This window comes from Trichechus manatus, unplaced genomic scaffold (genome assembly GCF_000243295.1).
Source record: "Trichechus manatus latirostris isolate Lorelei unplaced genomic scaffold, TriManLat1.0 scaffold00010, whole genome shotgun sequence".
NCBI lineage: Eukaryota > Metazoa > Chordata > Mammalia > Sirenia > Trichechidae > Trichechus > Trichechus manatus.
The window spans coordinates 8,526,875-8,553,870 of NW_004443946.1; the positions used below are offsets into that span (position 1 = coordinate 8,526,875).

Genomic DNA, 26,996 nt, shown 5'->3' on the forward strand with positions numbered 1-26,996 from the left:
ACTACCGATCCTTCTTCTTAGTTTCCAACTTTTGAATTCCAATCTCTAGTAATTACCAATGCATCCTGATTGCATGTTCGATCAATTTCGGACTGCAGAAGTTGGTAAGAATCTTCTAGTTTTCATTTTTGGTCTTAGTTCAATAGTATAGTGTTGCACATTTCTTGTGTCTCTGAAATCCTTAGGATTATCCAGAGCTTGAAGAAGAAAGAGCTATTTCATTATTTCTATTGTCTCATAAAGGAAACTTCAGAAATTCTTTGTAAATTCCAAAGTTAAATTATCCTCTGCTAAGAACATCATAATGTGGTACTTTTGGTGTTCAAAGTGTGAAGTTTACTGTGACTCATGAGTAATACTTATGAAGGTAATGGATATAAATGTGCTCGTTATTAGTTGCTATCCAGTCAGCTCTGATTCATGACAGCCTTACGTATAACAGAACAAAACTTTGCCCTGTCCTGCACCATCCTAACAATCATTGGTATGTTTGAGCCCATCATTGCAGCTGTTATGTCAATCCATCTCACGGGGGCTTTCCCTTTAAGAGTAATATTTAATTTTTCTGTTTTGGAATAAAATAGTAAGAACCATCAAAATCCCCAAATAGGCATTTTTGTTCATTTTATTTAACTCAACCCCATAAACATTTATTGGATATTTACTGTGTTTGAATTTGTATTGGGCCCTGGCAATAAAAAGACGAATGACACTCATTTCCAAATTCAGATAGATCACAATCTAGTTATATAAATATACAGATATGAATATAAGTAATCATAATATTATGGGATAAGCTCTATACTTGCCTTGTAAAAGCATCATAGTAAATGCTCAATATATGTCCTGAATGGATAATTTAACTGACATCATAAATCAAGTATTCTGGGAGCATGGATGAGAAAGCACTTAATTCTGCCTAGGGGCATTCATTCAACATTTATTTAATACATTTTATGTGTCCAAAATGTTCCAAGCACCATACTAGCCAAAGATAAATGAGGCATGATCCCTGCTGTTGCAGTCTTTCAGAGGGAGTTTCAGGTGGCATTTTAAATATGAAACAGATAAATTACAGTATCATCTAGTAAGTGTGATAGACTAAGTATGGACAAAATTTGTTGGACACTTAAACTGAGTCTTAAAGGCTAAGTAGGAAATTGTCAAGTAGGTGGCAGAAGGCTGACTCGGGAACTGCATATGCAGAGTCATGAGAAGGGCCTGCTGACCTCTAGGGAACCTGGAGTAGCTCTGTTTGGCACTCTGGGCTTAGCGGGCTAGATGAGGGGATGAGTCTGCAGGGATGGTGGGGCATGGACTGTGAAGGCCTTTATCCTGTAGGCATGAAATTCCTCGTTATGGAAATATTTTATGCTCCTTGTGGAAAATCTAGACAATACAGAAAAGTGTAAAGATCAGTATGATCTATCTTTCAAGAACAACCACTATTAACATTTTGGTAAACATTTTTCTATTCCATTTGTTTTTAACATAAATTATATATTTATACCAAGCCCATTGCTGTCTAGTTGATTCCAACTCATAGTGACCCCATTTGTTACAGAATAGAACTGCTCCATAGGGTTTTCTTGGCTGTCATCTTTTTTTTTTTTTTTTTTTTTGGTGAATATGTACACAACAAAACATACACCAATTCAACAGTTTCTACATGTACAATACAGTGACATTGGTTACATTCTTCAAGTTATGCTACCTTTTCCAGATTATTTTACCATCATTAATATAAACTCACTGCTCCCTGAGCTTCTCATCTAACCTTTTGAGTTGCTGTTGTCAGTTTGATCACATATAGGTAATTCTTTAAAAGAGACAATGCTCAAGGCAAACGTTCTTTTCTAATTATGCTAAACAATTGACTTCAGGGGATAATTTTGGTTTAAGGTTTAAAGATTTCCTCAGGGCAGTGGTTTTGTGGGATTATCCAGCCTCAATGGCTCCAGAGAGTCTGGATTCCATGAGAATTTGAAATTCCATTCCACATTTCCCTCCTTTTGATCAGGATTCTTCTATAGAATCTTTTATCAAAACATTTGGTAATGTTGCCTGTAATCTTCATGGAAGCAAATCACCAGGTATTTCTTCCTTGGAGCTGCTGGGTGGGTTCAAACCACCAATCTTTAGGTTAGCCGTCAAGCACAAACTGCTTGTGTTACCGAGGGAACTAAATATTTATATACAGACACACACACACACACACACTCAATATATGCATATTATATTTTATGTAGCTGGGATATATTTCATTTTCTGCTTTATTTTATTTTTTTTTTTTTTTACTTTATACCATGAGCATTCCCCCATGTAATTAATAAAGTCTCTTCACAACCATCATTTTTTCACTATAATATTCTCATGATGATTTAACAAATATTCTATCTTTGGATATTTTTGTTTTTAGATTTTTGTGATTGTAATACAACGTGGTGAGCATTCTGGCACATATATTTTCATTAACATTTTTGACTCCTAAAGGCCTCAGGATAAATATTGCTTATTGGTTTCAGTTTTTAATTTAATAAGTAATATATGTTCATTACAGAAATAAGAAATTATAAAAGCTAGAAAAAGTTTTCAAAAATCACATTTGATCCTATCACTCAGAAACAACCAATATATTAAAAATGCATAATTTTTACGAAGTTGAAAGCGTAACATAAAATAGAATTGTGATTTTCTTTCATCAAGTATGATATAACCATTTTGTTATGTTTTCACAAACTCTTCACAAATATTTTTAGTAGGCACATGTACTTTAATAATAATAGATTAATGGAGCTATTAGTGAATAATGTGTCATCTAATGTTTAACTATATTAAAATTATGAGCCACAATAAATGACTTTGTGTATATAGTTTGTGTGTGTATGTGTGTGTAGGAGGTGGAATTTTGAATCATTAGGATAGAATAGATTCTCAGAAGTGAAATTACTAAGTGACAGGACATGAACGATTTAAAGGCATTTAATCGAGATTTTTTTTCCCACAGCACTGGATCATCAGTATCATATGAAAGCCTTCTTAAATGAATACTTTTAAAACGTTGTTGTTGTTCTCAGTTGCCGTTGAGTCGATTCCAACTCATCTGACCCCATGTGTGCAGAGTAGAACTGTTCCATGGGGTTTTCAAGGCTGTGACTTTTTTGGCTAGTAGTTGAGCGCTTGTACCATTGAGCCATTTGTACTACCCAGGGACTCCCTTTTAAAAGGAAGGGAGCTGATATTTATTGAGCACCTATTATGTTTAATTTTATTTTTCAATTAGTATGCAGTAAAATTGACCTTCTGTGTGTGTACAGTTGTATGAGTTATACACATATATACATTTATGTAACCACCACCACGATTCGTATGCAGAACAGATCCATAACCCCAAAACTCTCTATGCTGTTCCTTTGTAGTCATACTGTTCCCTCAGCCCTAATCCCTGGAAACCACAGACTGTTCTTTGTTGCTAGTGTTTTGTCTTTTCCAGAAAGTCATATAAATTGGAATCGGAAGTATGTAATTTTTTGATACTGGCATATTTGGGTCAGCATAATGCCTTTGAGATCCATTCAAGTTGTTGTATATATCAATAGTTTGTCCCTTTTTATTGCTGAATAGTATTCCTTTTGTAGATGTTCTATAGTTTATCCATTCACTTGTAGAAGGACATCCTGGTTGTTTGCAGTTTTTGGCAATTATGAATAGAGATGCTATAAATATTCATGTACAGGTTTTTGTGTAAATATAAATTTTCATACTTAGGAGTGGGATGGATGGGTTTTCTTTTTATATTCTAGATATGAATCTTCTGTCAAATATGATTTGTAATTCTTTGCTCCCAGCCTGTAACTCATCTTTTTATTCTCTTAAGAGTGTCTTTTGCAGAGTAAAAGTTTTTTTATTTTGATGAAATCCAATTACCTTTTTTTTTTAATGGCTCATGCTTTTGGTGTCATATCTAAGAACTTTTTGCCTAGCCCTGGGTCACTAAGAGTTTTATAGTTTACATTTTAGATCTATAATCAATTTTGAGTTAACTTTTGTAAGGTGTGAGAATTAGGATGAGGGTATATATATATATTTTTTCCGATACAAAAATTTATACATACATTGTTAAGTGACTCTAATTGTTCTCCCCATACTGTGACAGCACACTCCTCCTTTCCACCCCTGATTCCCCATGTCCATTCAACCGGCTCCTAACCCTGTCTGAATTCCCATCTCACCTCCAGACAGAAGCTGCCCATTTAGTCTCTTGTATCCACTTGAGCTAAGAGGCACACTCCTCACAAGTATCACTTTATGTCCCACAGTCCAGTCCAAGCCCTGTCTGAAGAGTTGGCCTCGGAAATTGTTTTAGTTTTGGGCTGATAGAGAATCCAGGGGCCATGCTTTCCGGGGCTCCTCCAGTCTCAGTCAGACCATTAAGTCTGATTTTCTTACTAGAATTTAGGATCGGCACCCCACCTTTCTCCTGCTCCATCCGGGACTCTCTGTTGTGTTCCCTGTCAGGACGGTCATTGGTGGTGGCCGGGCACCATCTAGTTCTTCTGGTCTCAGGCTGATGAAGTCTGTGGTTTACGTGGCCCTTTCTGTCTCTTGGGCTAATACTTTCCTTGTGTCTTTGTTGTTCTTCATTCTCCTTAGTCCATGTGGTTGGGACCAGTTGATGCATCTTAGGTGGCCGCTTGCAAGCTTTTAAGACCCCAGATGCCACTCACCAAAGTAGGATGCAGAACATTTTCTTAATAAGCTTGGTTATGCCAGTTGACCTAGATGACCCCTGAAAGCATGGCCTCCAGACCCCTACCCCTGCTACTCTGTCCCTCAAAGTGTTTGATTGTATTCAGGAAACTTCTTAGCCTTGGTTTAGTCCAGTTGTGCTGACTTCCCCTGTACTGTTTGCTGTCCTTCCCTTCTCCTAAGATAATTATGAATTTCTTTATTCTATCCTTAATTTCTTGAATAACCCAGTAGTTTTTGAGTGAGGTGTTGTTCAGTTTCCGTGTGTTTGATTTTTTTTCCTTGCTTTTTGTGCTGTTGATTTCCACTTTTATAGCTTTATGGTCAGAAAAGATGCTTTGTAATATTTCGATGCTTTTGGATTTTGTTAAGTCTTGCTTTATGGCCTAATACATGGTCTATTCTGGAGAATGTTCCATGTGCGTTGGAAAAGAAAGTATACTTGGCTGCTGTTGGGTGGAGTGTTTGGTATATGTCCATAAGATCAAGTTGGTTGATTGTAGCATTAGCTCTTCCGTGTCTTTATTGAGCTTCTTTCTGGATGTTCTATCCTTCACCGAAAGTGGTGTGTTGAAGCCTCCTATTACTATTGTGGAGCTGTCTATCTCTCTTTTCAGTGCTTTTAGAGTTTGTTTTATGTATTTTGGAGCCCTGTCATTGGGTGCGTAAATATTTATTATAGTTATGTCCTCCTGGTGTATTGATCCTTAGTCATTATACAGTGTCCTTCCTTATCCTTTGTGGTGGATTTTACTTGAAAGTCTATTTTGTCAGAGATTAATATTGCCACTCCTGCTCTTTTTTTAGTGTTGTTTGCTTGATATATTTTTTTTCATCCTTTCAGTTTTAGTTTGTGTCTTTAAGTCTAAGGTGTGTCTCTTGTAGGCAGCATATAAATGGATTGTGTTTTTTTATCCAATCTACTGCTCTCTGTCGCTTTATTGGTGCATTTAGTCCATTTACATTCAGTGTAATTATTGATAGGTATGAGTTTAGTGCTGTCATTTTGATAGCTTTTTTGTGTGTTGTTCATAGTTTCTTTGTTCCACTTAATTTTCTGTGCTGAGTCATATTCCTTTATGTATTTTCTTTTCATCTTTTTCATTGTTATTGATTCTGTGTTTGCTGAGTCTTTATATTTTTCTAGTTTTTTACTTTGACTTGTAGGATTATTTGTTTCCTTTGTGGTTGCCTAAATATTTACCCCTATATTTCTAAGTTTATACCAGTCTTTTATGTTTTTTTATATCACCTTGACTTCCTCTCCATATGAAAAATCTACATCTACATTTTTTAAGTCCCTCTTTTTTGTTTTAATGTTGTCATCTTTTACATATTGACATCTCTGTTTCCCTGTTTTCCCTATTTTCCTATTTTCAGCTTTGATTTCCTTTTGTGACTTCCCTATCTGGGCAGATATCTGGTTGCTCTGTCCTGTGTTCTAGTCTTGGGTTGTTATCTGATGTTACTGATTTTCTAACTGGAGGACTCCCTTTAGTATTTCTTGTACTTTTGGTTTGGTTTTTGCAAATTCCCTAAACTTCTGTTTATCTGGAGATGCCCTAATTTTGCCATCATATTTGAGAAACAGTTTTGCTGGATATATAATTCTTGGTCGGCAGTTTTTTTCCTTCAAGGTTTTATATATGTCATCCCATTGCCTTCTTGCCTTCATGGTTTCTGCTGAGTAGTCTGAGCTTATTCTTATTGACTTTCCTTTGTAGATGACTTTTCATTTATCTCTAGCTGCTCTTAAAATTCTCTCTTTATCTTTAGTTTTGGCAAGTTTGATTATAATATATCTTGGTGACTTTCTTTTGGGATCTACTTTATGTGGGGTTCGATGAACATCTTGGATAGATATCTTCTCATTTTTAACAATATCAGGGAGGTTTTCTCCCAACAAATCTTCAACAATTCTCTCTGTATTTTCTGTTATCCCCCCATTCTGGTACTCCAGTCACTTGTAGGTTATTCCTCTTAATAGAGTTCCAATAATTCTTAGGTTTTCTTCGTTTTGTAAAATCCTTTTATCTGATTTTTCCTCATATAAGTTGGTGTCAAGTGCTTTATTTTCAAGCTCACAAATTCTGACTTGCATTGCCTCAATTCTGCTCCTGTGACTTTCTACTGAGTTGTCTAATTCTGAAATTCTATTGTAAATCTTCTGGATTTCTGATTGCTGTCTCTCTGTGGATTCTTGCAGCCCATTAAATTTGTCATTATGCTCTTCTCTGATCTTTTTAATTTCCTCTATTACGTGTTCCGCCTTTTGCTTAATTTCCTTCCTAATTTCTTGAAGAGTTCTGTATATTAATCTTTTGTATTCTGCCTCTGGTAATTCCAAGAAATTTTCTTCCTCTGGAAAATTTCTAGATTCTTTATTTTGGGAGCTTGCTGAAGCCATCATGGATTGCCTCTTTATGTGATTTAATATTGACTGTTGTCTCTGAGCCATCAATAAGGTATTATATTTATTTATTTTATGTTTTCTGACTGTGTCCTAGCTTCTTGTTTTGTTTCGATATGTGCAGATAGGCTGCTCATATGAGCTTGTTTGATTATTGGCACCTTTGAAGCTCTAATGTCCTGTCACCAGGTGGTTAGATCTGTTACTAGGTATGTGAGCTGAGGAGTCCGCCCACCCCTCCTGTATGGATTCAGCTCAGGTGCCCAGGTATATAGCCACCAAGTGTGTGATGTAGGCTCTCACTTACAGTCCTAGACAGGCATGGGTGATTGGTGTAGGCACAGGCATCTGGATGCAGCAGGGGGACACACTCTGAGCAAGGCAGGGTGTTGACGGCTGCCCCTGAGTGTTCAGGAGAAGGCGTGTCCCTGTTCCCTAGAGCGCATAGGTGGGTGGGTTTTGCAGCCAGACTATAAGCACCTAATGCTGTTGGCTGTAAGGACTAGGGGGCACCTCGTATTCCTGGGCCCCTTTAGCAGGTGGCAGGTGGCATGGGTGGAGCCACCAGTCCTCAGGCCGCTGATGTGGGTTGGTGAAGACCCTGCTTAATGGGCAGAGCAGTGGCAAATGTCAAGAACCTGCCACTTCACAGCTGAAACAGCTGAAGTTAGAGTTCTGGTATATACCCTGTTGTACTGTGGTAATGAGGGCCTACGCTGTTGAGATGGGCCCACACAAGTCTGTGCAGGGGGAAAGGCGCTCAAAGTCCATGGATCCCTTATGCCTGTGGCCAGGCAAAGGAGCTGTGCCCACCCTCGGTTCCTGGCTTCGGGGAGCTGGCAGTTTATTTTTTCCTGTTTGTTAATTTGTTCACTCTCCAAGGCAGGGAGAATGGCTCCGGGTGTGTGACAGATCCTACTTCTGGCCCAGGGGACTTGGCAATTGCTGGTCTGGGAGCCAGTGCAGAGCAGGGAGCAGGGAGGTAAATGGGAGAGAGGTTTTTCCCTAAGGTGGATGTTTTTGATCTGCGCAGTAGGCCATACGCAATTACTTATCTTTCACCGATGAGGGCTGCTTCTCACTGGTTCTGGGTGGCCGCGTAGACTCTCTGGCTCTGGGGCTCTCCCGGTGTGGACAACGCACCTCCCAAGGACTGCTGCTTGCCTGCCTCACCGCTCACCCATGAGATGCTCAGGCCTGAAGGGCTCAGGCTCTCGCCGGTCAGGTCTGGCAACTCCTTGCTGCTTCTGAAAAATCTCTGCCTCCCTCTGCCACTCAGTCTGGTTCCTCAACTCTGCCTTTGATGTTCAGGGCTCCCAGATTGCCATATATAATTGAATCACTTGTTTTTTCGGGTCTCTGTTGTAAGAGGGTCCACTGGAAGCGTCTGACTATACTCCACCATCTTGGCCCTGCCTCCCGGTATTTTTTTTGTGTGTGTGTGGCATATGGATATCAAATTGTGCTAATATCATTTGTTGAAAAGATTATCCTTTCTGCATTGAACATCATTTGCATCTTTCTTTATATCTACAAAAAAAAATCCTTCTAGAGTTTTTAATTGGGATTGCTTAAGTCTACAGACCAATTTGGGGAGAATTGACATCTTAGTGGTATTGAATCTTTCAAACTATGAACGTGATATGTCTCTTCATTCACTTAGGCCTTGATTTGATTTCTTTCATGAACCTTTTGTAATTTTCAGCATACAGACCCTACACATTTTGTTATATTTATATCTAAACATTTAATTTGGGGCACTATTGTAATACTATTTTTTAATTTCAGTTTCCAGTTATTCATTGCTATTGTATAGAAATGCAGTAGATTTTTGTATATAATCCTTATATCCTGCAACCTTGCTAAACTCACAGCTAGCTTCTCTGATCATAGAAAAGGGTTCCCTTCCCTCAGTTTTAGGCACAGGTGCAGCAGCCTCTGCCATCCCTGTGCTGTTGTCTCACTGGCTGCCATAGCATTGCCTGGTGCCTGGGAAAGGAGAGTAGGGGACAAAACCCCAAGGATTTCCTCCCCTCTCTCTCTGACCCTTAGGAGTCCCCTTCCCTGCTCCTTGGGCTAGAAAGAAAGGGCTTTTCTTGGAGCTCTTTCTGTCCTCACCTGGTATACACTTCTGTGTTTTAGGCTGTCTTTAAATTCGACCCAGGCAACAGTGAAGGGGGAAAATGGTAAACGCACCGCTGGTTTGGTGGTACTCCGAATTCTGGTCTCGTTCCTTAGTCTTCTTTCTACCGTTTATTTCCAGAGTCCTCAGATAGCTGCTCCGTGTATTCTTTCCAGGGATTATAATTGTGTCCAGTGGGATAGACAGGGTCATGTGTATGTTACTCCATCTCCCCCAGAACCAGAGCCCTATTATGTTTTAAGACTGTACTTGATATCCTAAACAGCTCTGAAAGGTAGTTATCATACCCATTTCACAAATGTGGAGATAGACACAGATAGTTAAGTAGTTCTTCCCAAATCATAGACGTATTAAATGGTAGAGAAAAAAATTCTAAGCCAGAATTGTCTTGTTTCTTGAAGTGTCTTGTTTCAAAGTTCATGAAGTTTTTACTTTTAAGTGCTCCCCGTAATATGCTCCTTTTTTTCTCTACTTAGTTATTGAGGCATAAAATGAAAATTAGAATAGAACTATTGATTATAAATTTTTTTAACCAATGCCATTTAAACGATTTCTTGTACTAATTTTTGCAGGATTTGAAGCTCCTAGTAGTCATTCAAATCTAATTAATTTCATTCAACAAATATTTACTGTGTACTAGCTATCCATCATGCTGTGTGGGATTCAGAGTTAATTCAGAGATAGAGAGCCTATCCTTCTATCCTTAAGATGCTTCTGGGCTAACCAGGGAGAATTACAAATGCAAATAATAAGTATAATACAATAGTGATGAAAGAGTAACAAAAATAAAGTGCAATGGGAGTTTGAGGAAGAAGAGATTACTTGTTAGTAGGAACATAAAAAGACATATTTCCACCTGTAAAATTTTTTTTTTAAGTATCGAAAAATATTTATGTTTACACATGAGACAGTGCCACAAGAGTTTTCCTTATAAGAATGCCGTCCCCTAAAATGATACTTGTGAAGAGTGTGCTTCTTAGCTCAAGTAGATACATGAGACTAAATGGGCAGCTCCTGTCTGGAGGTGAGATGGGAAGGCAGAGAGGGTTAGGAGCTGGTTGAATGGACATGGGAAATCAGGGGTGGAAAGGAGGAATGTGCTGTCACAGTATAGGGAGAGCAATTAGGGTCACATAACAATATATGTATAAATTTTTGTATGAGAGACTAACTTGAATTGTAACCTTTCACTTAAACTACAAAAAAAAAGAATGCTGTCCCCAACTAAATTCTTAAACTGTTGGGAACAGCTAGGTTTTATTGACTATGTCTGTTTGCTTCCCTGTATCCCCCATAAACAGCTTTTTTCCTCTCAGATAAAAGTCAAAAAACCTAAAATGTTCACAAGTGGTTTATTGGTAACCAAAGTTTAAGGACTTAAAAAATGATCTATCATTAATTATATTTATGTCACATTTAGAATTTTAAGTTAAAAGTATATCCTATATTTTTCTGTCTTCAATAGAAAAGAAACATTTGTTTGCATAGGAATTCACGAAGGTGACCCCACCTGGAAAAAGAACTATTCACTTTGGCCCTGGGGCTCTTGTGACAAATTGGTGCCTTCAGAGATTGTATTCAACCCTGACAAATGGATTAAACTTACAAGAAATATCTATAACTGGACTGAAGAATATGGACGGTATGAATATCAGTTGTATTTTTAATTGGAGGATAGTAGTTTTGTGTGCCTAAAAAAAGTAACTAGATTTTGAGATGCCTTTTCATTTTGTTTTGTTTTTTATTAATTGCTAATATTGTTATTTGCTGCCCACAAAGTATCATAAAGTAAATAAGCTGATGCAGGAGCCATAGCATCTACTTCTGGGCAGTCATTTTTTAACTATCCTGGTTTTTCCCTGCTGGTAAAGCTCAGAGTATTTTGGCAGCTTTTACCATGTGTACAAACTAGCCATTGTAACAGCTTTACTCTCACAAGGCCCAGTGGTGGTTTGGTAGTCCCTGGTGGCCTCAGGAAGTAGCTCATCCAGCTACTGGCTGTGACTGAAGTAGTCATAAAAATGATATGGAAAGAGAACATGTCTCTCTTGTCCCTCTGTTTGAAGGACAACGGCAGATGGAAGGGAAAGGGAGGCTGTGGTTGAATGGGCATCATAATCATTAGATGCCATGGTATCTTCCACTTCAAACTCTTCCATGTGATATTGGCCTCCATCCTACATCTCATTACCCAAAAAGTGGAAGCAATTCATTAACTGCAATTGGCTCTAAAAGGCACTCTGTTGCCCATGGTAGTTTCCACCTGCATACGTTTGTCATTTTCCTTTCTTCATATATGGCAGATAGCTTCTCTGTAGGAGTAACTTTGTCTTCATAGTTGTTTGGCCTCAACCCAGTTATATTGCTTTGAACATTTTTGGTCTTCTTTTAAGCATTTCTACATAGTGTTTACTCTCTCCCATATGAAAGATGAGTTACCATCTAAAGAAAAGTGCTTCCATTGCCTATTTTTAAAATTATGAATTATTTAAAGATTATATAAGTAATGGCTTATAATTCAAGAACAACAGATAAGATCATGTGAAAAAGTGCTACAAAGGTTTTGTGATTCAATATTAGCTAACAGAGCATATTGTTGTATAACAGCCAGAGACGAATAGTGAGGTCTAAATCAAAGCACTTTGTGACCATCAGGAGGAAAAGTTAGAAAATAGCATTCTTTAACAGCTGAAGATAGTACAAGTATACATCATCATCATCACTCATTGTCTTCATTCTGTTACAACAAATATATAATAAGACAAAGTTTAATTATGAGAAAGAAACATCAGCAAAAGTTTTGGCCAGTGTTCTTCCAGCAGCATCGTAGCTCCAGTAATGATTGATTGAGCCAGACAGCCCCTCTCTTCAGGTTCATCCCCTTAGTTCACAGCTCTTTGGCTCTTAGCTGTGCCCGTAGGATGACTCACGTCTGCCCTTCTAATGGTTTCTAGGAGCAGTAGTCTTCCCAGAGGCCACCAGCCTATTCCCATAAAGCCTTCATTTTCTCCCATGAGACACTGGGGCTCATTATACAGATTAAGAACACATTTACCAGAACCCAAAATCACTAACATGATTGAGGTCCCTATTAGTATTCAAGATCCTGCCTATTGTATTGGCCTTGTAATTATAAAACAGAGGTTACATATCCATAAGAATAAATGTAGTTAACAGAAAAAAATGATTATTTTCTCACAACTACAGGTTCGATCCATCTTCTTGGGAATCTGTGGCCAATGAGGAGATGTGGCAAGCAAGGTGACTATTCCACATTTTTGTGTTTTCAGTCTATTTTTTGATATTTCAGAGAAGTAGCCTTGGCAGTTTTCATTTTGGGAGTAGAGGTGAGTGATGTTAATAAAAATAACATTTATTGAGCAATTATTTTGTTTGAGATGTTGTATTAGTCATTATACATGAATAATATTATTTCATACTCACAACAACCTATGAAGAAGTTGTTATTATCCTCATTTTCTAGAAGAACAAACTGGAGCTTAGAGAGGTTATATAACTTTTCCAAAGGCACACTGCTACTAGTGATAGAATCCAAAACTCAAGTGTGTCTGATTCTGGAAGACTCTTAATCTTGTCTGTACTACCTCATCTAAACCGAAGTGTATATAACTGGTTGAGTAAAAGTTGATAAGCACAATCCTGCCTTCATTTTTAATGTGCCAGTTCATTATTTAAGCATTTCTTAATACCTTCTAGAGGCCAGACACTGTGCTAGGCATTGAAGGTACACATATGAATATGATCCAGTCCCTACCCTCAACAAGCTCATAGTCTAATGGAGCAGACAAACATGTTAAAGAGATTTTAATATTAAGGTGACAGACGCTGTACTTTCCTGCTGTTTAGAAAGAGAGATCATACTGTCCATACACTATGAAGTGTCTGGAACACTTCATAGTGATGGTACTGATTCTCTTGGTTAAAATCCTGTCATTATTTTAAAATAGTCAAAATAACTAACAAACTTTGACCTAAATATTAATGTGAAATATCAATGTAGGTGATATAGACAGGGCACCATATATATATAGAGTGCTTCCTTCAGCAGAAATGTATTGATGCCCACTCTGTGCCAGGGACAGTGATTTGCACTAAGAATTAAGTTACAATATAAAGGGCTTAAGGAGCCTGGGTGGAGCAAGTGGTTTGCGATGGGCTACTAACCTAAAGGTTGTAGTTTGAACCCACCTACCAGCTCTACAGAAGAAAGGCCTGGCAAACTGTTTCCATAAAGATTACAACCAAGAAAAACCCATGGAGCAGCTCTGTAACACATGGGGTTACCATGAGTCAGGGGGCCAACTCAGTGGCAGCTAACAACAACATAAAGAGCTTAAATAAGTTTTTTAAAAATTGTCAAGAAATACAACTCCAAAATAATGATTTCAAAAATATTTACAACACAAATATTTATATATATAATAAAACACATAGGGGTTACAGGCACAGATACCTCCCAGACATCTTGCAGGATTAGTTTACTAGCTTTGAAGGCTTAGGATCATAGGACAATTCAGTCAATGGCGCAACATAGTCTATAAAGTTTAGGTTCTACATCCTAATTTGGTAGGTAGCGTCTGGGGCCTTAAAAGCTTGTGAGCAGCTATCTAAGATAGAACTATTGGTCTGTACTCGTCTAGAGGAAAAGAGAAAGAAGGGAACCAAAGACTCAAAGAAGAAACTAGTCTATAGGACTAATTGCCTACACAAACCATGGCCTCATCTATCCAGACACCAGAAGAACTAGATGGTGCCCATCTACCACTACCAACTGTTCTGACCAGGGATACAATAGATGGTCCTGGATAGAATGAAGAAAACTGTAGACCACAACTCTAATTCTTAAAAAAAAAAGGCCAGACTTAACTGGACCAATAGAGACTAGAGAAACCCCTGAGGCTATTACCCTGAGATACCCTTTAAACTTTAAACTGAAACTACTCCCAGAGGTTACCTTTCAGCTAAATAACAGATTGGCTTAAAATAATATCACCCAGTGCTCCTTTTAAAATAATAATAATAATCTATATGAGACCAAATGGTCAACATTAACCCTAAAGCAAAGATGAGAAGGTTGGGGGGTGAGGGGTGGGGCAAGGAAGCTAGATTAATAGAAGCAGAACAACCAGAATGGAAATGATGAGAATGTTGACACAATGTGGAAAATGTAATCAATGTCACTGAACAGTATGTGTAGAAATTGTTAAATGGGAACATAATTTGCTGTATAAACTTTTACTAAAAACTCAATGAAATATTAAAAAAAAAAAGAGCCAGAGAACTCAGCTGGTTTTAGCAAGTAACTGCTAAAGCTACTGATGTTAGGTACTTTTGGGAAAAATATTACTTACATGTTATGGTCCATTACATAATGAAACTATAAATAAAATTTTCTTGTTCTAGACAGTTACTTGGTTAAGATTTCGATAATACATTAAAACATTTCCAGAAATTTAAAAAAAAAAAAAAACTAGATATACTATAATTTATGCAGTGGTGATTTTCAAAGTCAGAAAACAGCATATTTTGAGTAACAGTCTATTTATATGGAACAAATACTTGCTTTGAAAAACTGATCAAAAATATACCGTTACGTTTGCACAGTTCTTCACAGTGAACATGGGAAAGCTGGGGAGAAGATCACATAAAATAAGAAAGCAGGTCATTATTTGGCCAGGTATTTCTTTAATTGGTGTGCTGAGCACAATCGGGACGTGTTCATGTGGTCAAAGAGTCTGGCCACCTTTGAAGAACTGGTCACATGTTCCCTGAGCAGTCATGATGGGAACCTTCAGGGATGTGCAGATGAACCCAGCGAGTCTCCCCTTCGCAGCTGCTCTGCAGAACAATAATGCACATCTGGAGGAAGAACCATGTACAACAGTGATGATGAATGTGAGGTTTTTCCTAAAAGGTCTGGTAATCGGTGTGAATGCAGCTCATGGCAGTAGGGGCAAAGGAGAGCTGCTATTGATTCAGAGTAACTTCCACCAATATGAGATAATTAAAAATAATATAATAAAGGACTTTGTACATTCCTTATCAATGGAAAAGTCTGGCACATTTATCTTTGAATGTGAAACTGACAGCATGATTTTAACGAAGGTTCTCACCTCCCACCCCCAGGATGAAAACAGCGTTCTTCATCTTTAACCTGGCAGAAACTGCTAATGTGCCTTCAAATGTGAAAACTCAACTCTACACTCATGCGTATAACGTATGTCATAAATTTACATATTGAAAAGTATTTGGCAGGAGTGCCGTGGGATGGTTTGGGATAAAGAAAAGGTGTATCACAGAAGTTTTTATTCTTTTGTTTTCAGCTTAATTTGGGCATTATAAGGCAGTATATGTGGAAAAATACCCATGTATCATAAGTGCTCTCTAAATTAAATGGCTGTAATAGGCAGAATAATACCCCACCCCTAAAGATATCCACATCCTAATTCCTAGAACCTGTAAATATATTACCTTACACGGCACAGGGGACTTTGCAAATGTGATTAAGTAAAGGATCTTAGATAGGAAGATTACTCCTGATTATGAAGGTACACCCAATGTAATCACAAGGGCCCTTATAAAAGGGAGGCAGGGGGGTTAGAGTTATTAGAGAAGGAAATGTGGCAATGTGAGCAGAGATCAGAGAGAGATTTGAAGATGCTATGCTGCTGGCCTTGAAGATGGAGGAAGAGGACAAGAGCCAAGAAGGCAGGCAGCCTCTAGAAGCTGTAAAAGGCAAGGAAATGGATTCTCCCCTAGAGCCTCTAGAAGGAACACAGTCCTGCTGCCACCTCGATTGTAGGACTTCTGACCTCTAGAACCATAAGATAACAAATCTGTGTTATTTTGAGCCACTAAGTTTATAGCAATTTGTTACAACAGCAATAGGAAACTAATACAATGACTTTCTAAAAACCAAGTCCCGATGGGCTACTGTCTCATACAAAAGCCATGGGCCTGGCTGCACTTTAAATGATGGTCAGTGGCTGGTTGAGATTTCAAGATGAAAAATCAAGGGTCATGGAGAGTGGCTCTGTTTTCTAACTAGGGCCCTAGGAAGCGGGATAGACCTTCAGAAGGCAGTCACACCTTCATGAGGCTCTTACACAAATCTATCGTCTCTGATGAGATATGGGTGCACAGAGGACACTATTTTAGCAAGTACCTGCTTTTCTGTGATTTATAGCACTGGGCTCTTCAGACACCTTCTGAGATAGTCTGGGAGCCTGCTCTGTAGGAAGCAAACATCCTGGCAAGGAGTAATGAAAAGAGACCAGGTATTTCCGCTGTCTCTAGACCACTGTGGATCTACTCAGGCAGGACTTTGGTGCTAAGTCAAAATAGCAAGTTATCCAATTAGTATGACTGATTTTCCTCCTCGCTTTTGTGATCATTGGTTCATTGCTTATTCATTTATTTATTCACAGAGCATTTACTGGGCACCCACTCATACCAAATATGGTATTGGAGATGATCAAGCATTGTTCCTGCTCTCAAAGAGAGAGCAGGCTAATGGAGGAGAAAGAGGATAAAATCCTCAGTTACAGTTCAGTGGTATAAGTGTTGTGAGAGGTCTATACTTCTATTTTGGACACAGAGAGCCGTACATAAGTCAGAGCAAGCTGGAGAGGAGAGTGGTGAGGAAGGGAGGAGAGGGCTCCAGAGAAGATATCACTTGAGTGTCATCTTGAAATATCAGAAGAAGTTAGATGGTGGGGCAAGCGAGGGAGAGGGGAGGAGAGGGTAGTCCATATGGAGGGAGCCCCAGGGACAAAGGCAGAGCCCTCCAGGGTGCCCCATGGAGGACTATAAGGCACTAAATTACAGAGGACAGCATGCTGGAGCTCTGGCTGGCAGGCAGGACATCCAGGCACTAGTCCTGCCCTGCCACTCCTTGTCAACTGTGAGTGAGTCTCTTAACCTTTCCTGGCCTCAATTTTGTCTTAAAAAACTGTGGGCTTTAACCTTTACAGATTATCTCTCATATCCTGGTCATCTCACATCCTGTTCATCCCTAATGCCCTGTGATTCTGTGAAAGATGAGAAGTGTTTAGCTGGGAGAGATCTGAGACTTAAACTGATATTTAATATTCTCTCCAGTGTCCTAGGTCCATAGTTGTTAGGCCACTACTGATGCTAATTCGTGGATTTATTGTCTCTTTGGGCCAGTTAGCTTTTTTCAGTGAACATAGACTATTGGTATCTCCTTCACATCTGTCCCTAGATGTGGGACATTATGTATAAGACAAAGGAGGCCAAATACATGATGGGTCAACCCAAACCCGCCCCTAATACTGGTTTTTCAAGAGCATTCTTGTTAGGTGTAAAGGATATTTTTGTAATTATTTACATTATCCCACTCAATAGCTTATAAAGGACATTAAGCTTAGTTGACATCACACTGTAGTGGAGGACCACAGAGTTGCCAATTCCTTAGAAATAAATTTGATAAGATGAAGATGTCCCCAATAAAGAGAACACAGTCCACTAAGACTAACAGCAAGCAACACACACATAGAGGAGAAAATGTATTCCACATGATGGGAAATGACTTGCTTCTTAAGATTTGGTGCATGTGGCTCAATGGGTCATCAGAAATAAGTGGATTACGCATCAGTAACAGTGCTGTAGAAGAAAGCAATGTGGTTTTGACTCAAGCAGGACGGCTATAGGTGAGCCTCTCATTCTCCTGGGCAGTTGGAAATGGTCATCGATGTGCTGGCAGTAGCTGGGGACTCCAAGGCCTGAGGAGGGTTTTGAAAACTTTGGGAAAGCAAATAAACTGAACAGTTCCTGCATGCCTAGTGTGTTGGGCGGCAAGCCAGGCACTTGACACACGTTCTTCGTTGAAGGGAGGCTCAGAAAGAGAAGCAATGGTTAGAGCAAAAAGGACTCTGAGGAAAGGATAAACTGTGAATATTTTGTGAAGAAAATTAAAAGGTAGGAGGCTGACTTTATAGCTTTGATGTATGTGAAAATGGGGGTGGCTCTTTCCTGTTTTATAAAATGAAGGGAACTAAGAGAAAAATTGCCTTAAAAGGCGGCTTGAAGAACTAGGACTATAGCATATCAAAATGACATATCAGATGTAGATTGTGGAATTTTTCAAGGGAAAGCTGGGTAAAAATAGGTTAGGTATGCCTTTGTCTGTCTGTTCGGAAAATAGATAATCTAATTGGCTTCCTTTCAACTGAATTATTTTATGAATACAGTTCTAATTCAAAAAGCACTTGTCCCTGGATAAAGCATTCTTGCTTGGCAAACTCAAGTTCCTGGAAATGCGATTCCAATCTGACAATCCCTAAGAAGGCTGTGAAATTCCCAATAAGCAAGTGTAGTATTCCATTTTGCAGATTTGGTTCTGCTTTTTTTTGTTTGTTTGTTAAATTTTGATGATTTTTTTTTCCTCTGGATAATTCAATATCAAAAATTCTTTGTCCAATTAATACTGTCACTGATGTTAAAAAACAAAATTCTGAATTCCTGTGGGCAAAGTAAATAACCATCAACATTGTAGTGATAGGATCCTGTCAAGGTTTTAAATATCTTGCTTTAAGCAAGTCTCTCACATTTTATTTTTATGCTCAGCCTACTTGGTAATGGATTGGTTTGGGTTGTTTTGTTGTTGTTATATTGTTGTTGTTTTTAATGTGGAGAGAAATGTATGTAGATCATGTGGCACAAAATTTAAATACCTTCAAGTCCTTTTTTGGTTCAGTCTTCTAAAGAAAGCTTTTTTTTTTTTTCCTCTCCAATAGCTGAATTTAGACTTTTCAACATTTCTGCCTGTTGAGTAAATCGCTTTCCATGAATTAGAACTAAATCGCTTTTCCAGAACATCTTTCTGGAGGAAGAGCATTTTATCCCGACACACTGTGTCTTAGGTTCCCCCAGCAGCATCCGGAAAAACCCAGAAGCAGTTTTAGATGAAGCATATTTGCCTCCTACTACTGTAATAATTATAGTAACATCCTTGAATTTTCTGCATGGCCTAGCAACAATTAGATTTTTATTGCAAGCTGCTTGGATTTTTTTTGTCCTTGTGTTATTAATTCCTTTGTGTTTTCTGTTTTTGAAAAACGTCAAGGAATAACAATGGGATACCAACATTTTGCTTTTTTCTAGCTTTATAAGGAGATTGTCTATTTACAAAAGGAACACCCTGTGAATTGGCACAAGAACTATGCCATCGCCTGTGAACGGATGCTTGGTCTTCGGGAAAGGGACACAGACCCTGAAGTCCTCCTATCTGAGACCATCAGACATTTCCATCTCTACACTCAGAAAGCACGGAATGACCCCCAGCTGGCTGATATTTTAGTTGCTCTAAAGCACCTAAGGAAAGAACTGCGAAGTCTGAGAAATATGAAAAATGTTTGAGACAGCAAAATGTGAAAAACCTGCTTGTCATTCAGCTTCCAGAATTCTGAAGTCCAAAAGTTTTTCCTCCGAGAGAAGAAACTGTATAAAAATTGAAAACTAAATCATTGCCCAGCTATAAGTAATGTGGGACACCAGTACTGTTTAATGAAGTGTTTAGTGACTGAGATGTGCTATTTATACAAAATTCCCTTCATCCCATGTTACCAAATTAGCATTTTGGTGAGGATCTTTTGAAAAATCTTCCTACTTCTACAGTCTTTCCCCAAATGACAGTGCTTGATTGGATTCTAGAAGAGAATGAACTATTTTCATATACTTAAAATACCAACCATGAACCTTTTAAGGGCCCTGCTTAGTGGGATCGGTTTTGAAGGTGAATTCTTAAAGTATTAATACCAGACCAAAGACATTTTCTTTTTCCTGCAAGTGAAATAGTTTTTAAAAAGAGTAGATCTTGCTATGCTTCCAGTTTGAATACTTTTTTTTCCCTTGTCTTTTGAGTAACCATGGTTGTTACGTAATCTTACACTTCAAGCTAAACACCAGCTGGGTGAGATTTTGAAAAAAGTCTGAGTTTCATCGTCTTAGATAGTTCTCTGACATCACCAGAAAGGAAAGCTGATTTGATGTTTGCTGATTTCACTTGCATAAACTGACTGGCAAGTAAAAAGGATTTTGTATTTCCTTAATTAATTTTATAGTGTTATGTTTTACTTCTATTTGGACTCATACGTCTGGGCCCAATAATTAGTAGGCTTCTACTGCCAAAAAAAAAAAAAAAAAAAAAGGCGGGAACCAGGGGGTTGGGGAAGTGGTTCAATAAATCCATTTCTGTTACAAGCATCTTTTATACATATTACTAAAGAGAACATAGTAAGAAATGCAAATAATAGTTCTTTATTTTATTATGACAGTTAATTAATAGCAACCTGTTTTAATGAATAAAGTCACTCAGAGTCCTTCACCACTTCCTAAGTAGAGGCCAGAATCTGTAGGGCTTCTTTTCCTCCCAATTGTGTAGCTCCTAGACTCCAAGCACTATATAGGCCCCTGTATAGAAATGCTCACTAATGAAGAGGGAGGGCTAGAAGCTTGTCTGCATTCAAAGATCACTGGTGAGTCATTCAGCAAGAAAAGGCCCCTCACCAGGAATAGTCACAGTTCCGTGGCATTGTACTAGCAAAAGGGTCTGATCAAAGGTCTCCTGTGGAGCTTGCATGGTTCCCTTTCATACTACGACCATAATTAAAACCACTAATTCTCTTTTAAAATGCTGCAGGATGCCATGTAGGCATCTGTCTGGAGTGTCCTTTGTGATGTCATAAGCTGTTAAGGACTAGTGCCGAGGGCTTTTGAGTGAAATGCCAGTCATGAAGGTGCTTCAAGACAAGGGTGCCTCTAAAAGCTTGACAGGGCCTTGACTGCACAATTCGAGCTGCATTTGCCCCTTGTCAGCTGCCAGTAAATAAATCTCAAAGGGGGAAAAGCTGAAGTTTCATTACCTGATCCATGGGGCTTTGTTGGTTTTGGCATCACACAGGGGAAGCTCTTGCCCCTCCATTCTCTGGATTTGAAGATGTCCATTGGAGCCTGCAGGGCCTGGACAGGGTTCAGAGCGGAACCTTTTGAAGAGTGTCAATAGTTGTAACAGTTCAGCTGTTAGGAAGACAAATAAATGGAGGAGCTCATTAATCCGCTTTTGGCTCTCAGTGCCTTTTGCCCTTTTATCACAGCCTTATTAGGCTCCTACTCATCTTGAACCAGAAAAAAATGAATTGAAGTTGTTGAGTACTAATTGGCAAAGACTTTTAATCACGGGCCAAGAACTTTCACTGACTTGAAAGTAACTTCTCCACAGGGAAGAACCGAAAACCTGGTTTACCTTAAAACAAAAACCTGTTGGAGTTCAGCATGGTGTAAAAATTTAAAGAAGCGTTGATAAAATGTCTAAGTTTATCCATTTGAAAGAAATTGTATAAGATTATGATTTTTCACTTTTCTAAAAAAAAAGGAAAAATATTCAAAATAAACTTTACCCAGTCTTTATTGGTTTAGAAAAGAGATTGTGTGCGTGTATGAGATGAACATGTTCGTTTCTGAATAAATATTCGTATGTGAATATTCATGTGAGTATCAACATATACATGTGATGTTTGAGGAACCTTATTAAAAGTAATATTTCTTGTTTATACTCCTAAGAATGGTTAATGAAGACCTCTTTTTGAGAATGCCTGCTTTTTAATTTTGTATCTATACTATGGAGCAACATACATGTCTGAATATGCTTTATGTATTGATTATTGTCAAGTAAGGCATAGATTATTCTGTATTTGTGCAACAGCGACTTGGGACCACTCTCTTTGGGAAGGAAATAATATGATGGCCAAAAGTCGAGAGGATCATAATTATTTAAATCTCTAAAACCAATTGGTAAATGGGAAGCTAGTAACCTGTGCCGAAACTTAGGGATGTTTGGCATCATTTTCAGATCAACTACTTCGAAGCATTCCTTCCTTTTTATCGTGTGAGATTAAACAAGTCTCTCTTTTTCTTTCTCTTACTCTCCTCGGCTGGTTCACAAACACCATAAAATCTGACAGAAGGGGTTTCCTTTAGTCTAACCCCCTGACATCGAAGAGAATGTGAAAGAGGTGGCTTCTCATGCAGGATTTGGCCAGCATTCTCCTAACAGTGTCCCAGGAGTGGGATGGGTTGGCAGGGCAACAGGAACCCCACAAGGCTAACTTCTGCCTGGACTTTGGCCTGAGGAGCAAGTGGGAGCCAGCAAAACTGTCTGCCTTCCCACATGCTCGGTGCCCTGCTGCCCTGGCACCGAGGGCGAGGGGAGAAGGGATTTGTGGCTTCCATGTTGTCTAGCCACTGAGTGCGCTGACTCCCAATTCCTGTCCCCTCTGATGGGAAGTATGCTTGGTTCTTAGAATTGGCTTTCCTTTTTGCTTTGTAGTTTAAATGACCCATTAAAAGAAAAAAGTTTATGTTCTGTTACCTAAAATGGAGCCAAAATAGAAGACAATCAGTTACTAGTGAACAATTTTGAAATCTTCCAATAGAATTGTGAAATGTTACTTATGTTCATAATGCTGATGATGGAACTATGCTGTTTAGCCTTTATGATATTTAAATAAGGCCCATTATGAGTGTTTTATTTTAGGATACTGTCTTTAAGTCATCAGGCTAGGGTGTGAAGAGTAGTTAAGTTTATATTTTGAAAGTTAAACAATGTGAATCTCTAATCATTCCCACCAAAATCACTCAGAGTTTAAAAACGTTAATTTTAATATTCAGAAAAAAAAATTCTAACACCACAGGTTGAAAAAAGTGGATCCTGTTGCAGCAAATCCTTTCACTCTGTTTTACTTTGGATATATTTTTACAAATGCACCAAAATAGGGTAATACTCCAAATAATATTATTCTAACTGGCTCCAAGTCCTATGGTTACATAAAGAAAAATATTCCAACCCAATAAGAGATTCACATTGCTTTGTTCATCCTCAATTTTTTTTTTTCGTGGATGCACAACCATTCTAAGGCTTATACTCATAAACAAATAAATAATGTTTCCAGGGATTCTGGGAATATCGAAAGGCCAAGATCTTGGCACAGCATTACAGCGCAAACAAGAAGCTAAAGCTTTTGCAGTGATCATATTCAATGAAGACGTCATTGTCAGTACCCTCTAAAGGTCTGTTTGATTTGGATCAACATGGATGGTGTAAAAAAAGCCCAGGAATAGTAGCATGTGCTTACTTGGATATAGGAAAGTAAACTAACAGGAATATATCTTGTGTAAGAGTTCTTTCTGGGAAAAAAAAATCCTGATTGCTTTTCAGTAAAGTAATATATATTTTGTGGAAATTGTATGTACTAGAAATATTAGATTATGTCATGTTACCAAAAAAAGGGGGAGGGGAGGATGGATGGGTAGAGATTCCAAAACTGTAAATGTGAATCCAACAATTGCTGACCTGTAAACGGAGTTATTTGGATCTTTTCTGTAGAGCCAGGGTGTTATTGATGAGGGTTAATTTTCAGCAATACAGGTATTTTTATGTTTTTAGAAAAGTTGAACTGATAAGGCTGAGAAAGATTCAAGATACAAGTCAAGACCACAAAGGCAAATAACTGAACCACATTCCTATCCCAATGGTCCAACTTCACACAGCACCCAAGGAGTCTCAAGTCTCTTTGTACATGGTTGCCATTAGAGGAGGAAAATATTGTTAAGGTCTAATAAAGGGTATATAGGAATAAGCCAAATCTAGGATTTAACACTTTCATAATTTTAATTGTTTAGAATTTGTATAAATCTGCTGTAGGTAGTATTGGGGGAAAGTACTATGGATGGAAGTGGAGTACAATCTTCATAAACTAATAAACAGAGATTATGTTCTGTTAAAAAAAAATCTATTTATAAGTCTTAACCTGGAAAGAGGTTATTTTGTAATGTAATCTTTTAAAAGACATTTTGAGATTTCTTTCATCTAAATTAAATATTCACTAGAGGATTGAACCATTGGAAATACTCTTCATACTTGTGGTTATTACTTACATGCAAAACCAAAAAGGGGACACTACTTGGGAAATGATACCCAGTTTTCTCATCCCTAGATTACAGTATTATGAAACCTCACAGCCTATACCCAGGTTCTAAACCAGGGCAAAGAAGTTTTGATCCTAAATAAATCACCCACCCATCACCCCAGACCCTTGAGTATCATCTAAGACTCAGGAAATCCCTATGATACCTTGGCGTGCCAAGACTCGAACAGAAAAAATGCAACAGAGGGCCCATTGAGAATTCTGAGGGAGAAAAGATGCAAGGACTAGAGTCTTCTTATATTGTCTTCCCTGTAAGATTAAGTTTTGAAAGTGGAAAGAAAACTTTGTTTTATTACTAACAGTGCTATTAAAAGTTAATGTAAAACATCAAGGACTCTTAAAATACTCTAGCAAAAGTTACAGAAGCTTTAAAAGGAGTTTTTTATAAAAGGAACATGATCCTTTTATTTAAAAAAAAAAAAAAACAAGTAGGATTCCTTTGAAGAGTTAAGAGACAGTGTAGTAGGTGAGAGGAAGTTTAAAAAAAAACAAAAAAACCAGTTTTGCTTATGTTGTTGTTAGGTGCTGTCAAGTACCAACTCATAGTGACCCTGTGTACAACACTACCCAGTCCTGCACCATCCTCACAATCATTCCTATGTTTGAACCCATTGTAGCATCCACCGTACCAGTCCATCTCCTTGAGGGTCTTCGTCTTTTTCGCTGACTCTCCTTTGCCAAGCATGATGTCCTTCTCCAGGGACTGGTCCCTCCTGATAACATGTCCAAAGAATGTGAGATGAAGTCTTGCCATCCTTGCTTCCAAGTAGCACTCTGGCTGTACTTCTTCCGAGACAGACTTGTTCTTCTGGCAGTCCATGGTACACTCAACATTCTTTGCCAACACCATAATTCAAATGAACCAGTTCTTCAATCTTCCTTTCAGTTTTTGCTTATAGAAGAATGAAAAATCAAAGTTAAATTATGCCGAGCTGAAAACAGTTAAGTTCATTGACAGACAGTACTTGCATTTAGTGACTATTTTTATTACGTGTGTTATTTTTCACTAAAATTGCAGACTGTTCATTCACTGTGTGGACTAGTATCTACACAGTTGTGCTTGCTTTCAGTGATCAGAAAGTCATCTGTATCCACCTGGAGCCATTCCTCACAGTGCAGGATGGTAACTAGTTAAAGTGAGTCACCAAATTAATTTAGTGGGAGTTAACCTGCATCTTTTTAAAGAAATAGAAGAAAAAATATCAGAGTGCATCTGATGTAACAAGGGCTAAGTACCGTTTTATGAAACTTTTTGTTTCAGTTTCGTTTTGCTTATATATATTTATTATATGTGTGTATATGTATATAGAAGGAGCCCTGGTGGTACAGTGGTTAGGCATCTAGCTGCTAACTGAAAGGTCAGCAGTTCAAACCCACCACCTGCTCCATGGGAGAAAGATATGACAGTCTGCTTCCGTAAAAATTTGGAGCCCTGGTGGTGTGGTGGTTAAGAGCTACATCTGCTAACCAAAAGATCAGCAGTTCAAATCCACCAGCCACTCCTTGGAAACCCTGTAGGGCAGCTCTACTCCACCCTATAGGGTCACTATGAGTTGCAGTCAACTCAACGGCAATGGGTTTGGTTTTTATATGTATATAATCTATACATCACACAGATATATGTGCGTATATAAAAACATTTACATATAAACCTATAAACGTGTGTACTGGATCACAACATAAAATATACTTATTTTGGGCCACCGTGAAAAATAGGCTTGAAAGACATTGGCCTGGGAGAACTTAACCAGCTTTACTGAATGTTAATGCCACAAAGGTTAGTAAGGAATCATCTAGTACAGCTAGCATGACTAATCTGGTTTTATAAATGAAGAAACAGATCTATACCACATAAGTGACTTGATTAATGTCACATAGCTAGGTAGTGGCAGAATGGGACTAGAGAACATGAGTTTCTTGGCTCAGTTTGTTATACTTCCCCTTCTTCCATTGCAGTTAAATGAAACCACCTACATTCCACCATCAACTCTGTCACATTAAAATCCACAATAATGAAGCCATATTAAAATTATGATAAACTTTCCTAGAGGCAAATGGTATGTGAAATCAAGAACTATGCTGCCTGAAATGCTTGCAAAAGTCATATACTGCATTCTTTCTCCTGCTCCTCCAACTCTCTGGAATGTAATTTTTTTTTCCTTCCTCTTTTAGACAGGGCTGGTTATATCCTTGGCTTGTGACAGAGAATTTCCCTACCCATTTTGGACTTAGGAATATATACCCAAATTAAAGGGTTTTAGTGTGATAAGAAAAAAGTCACTTTGAAATCCAGGAACTTATTAGCATAAATTACATTCCAGCTGAATCAGCTGCTGAAAGCTCCATTTGAAAAATATTGCACTAGTTTATGTATTTCTTCCCCTCCTAGACAGGGTTCAAAACACAATCATATTTCTATGTTTTGCAAAAGGAAATATGTCTCAATTCCACTGGAATGTTCCTTGAGTTGGGAATTAGACTTGGCCTCCCAGAAACCTAGAGCTGGTATTCATGATTGTTCCGTTTGGTTCAACCACTCTATTAAAATTTTTACAGAGGCCTTTGAAGACCTAAGTGGCTGATTTCCTAATTATGAACTTTACCAAATCAGTGTTTAGGTGATAATGACTTCCTCCAAATTTGGCTCTTGGGTCATATGTATGATTTG

General features: G+C 38.2%; 1 protein-coding gene across 1 annotated transcript in view; it reads left to right on the plus strand.

The window, feature by feature from the left end:
• TMEM260 (transmembrane protein 260) overlaps positions 1–24,062 on the plus strand; it is an 84,489-nt gene extending 60,427 nt beyond the window's left edge. Inside the window, exons 13-16 of the mRNA XM_004370890.2 lie at positions 10,768–10,944; positions 12,510–12,563; positions 15,450–15,540; positions 19,449–24,062. Of these exons, the coding sequence (XP_004370947.1) occupies positions 10,768–10,944; positions 12,510–12,563; positions 15,450–15,540; positions 19,449–19,703 (577 nt within the window). The 3' untranslated portion in view covers positions 19,704–24,062. The remainder of the gene's footprint in view (positions 1–10,767; positions 10,945–12,509; positions 12,564–15,449; positions 15,541–19,448) is intronic.
• Positions 24,063–26,996: the final 2,934 nt, after the last annotated feature.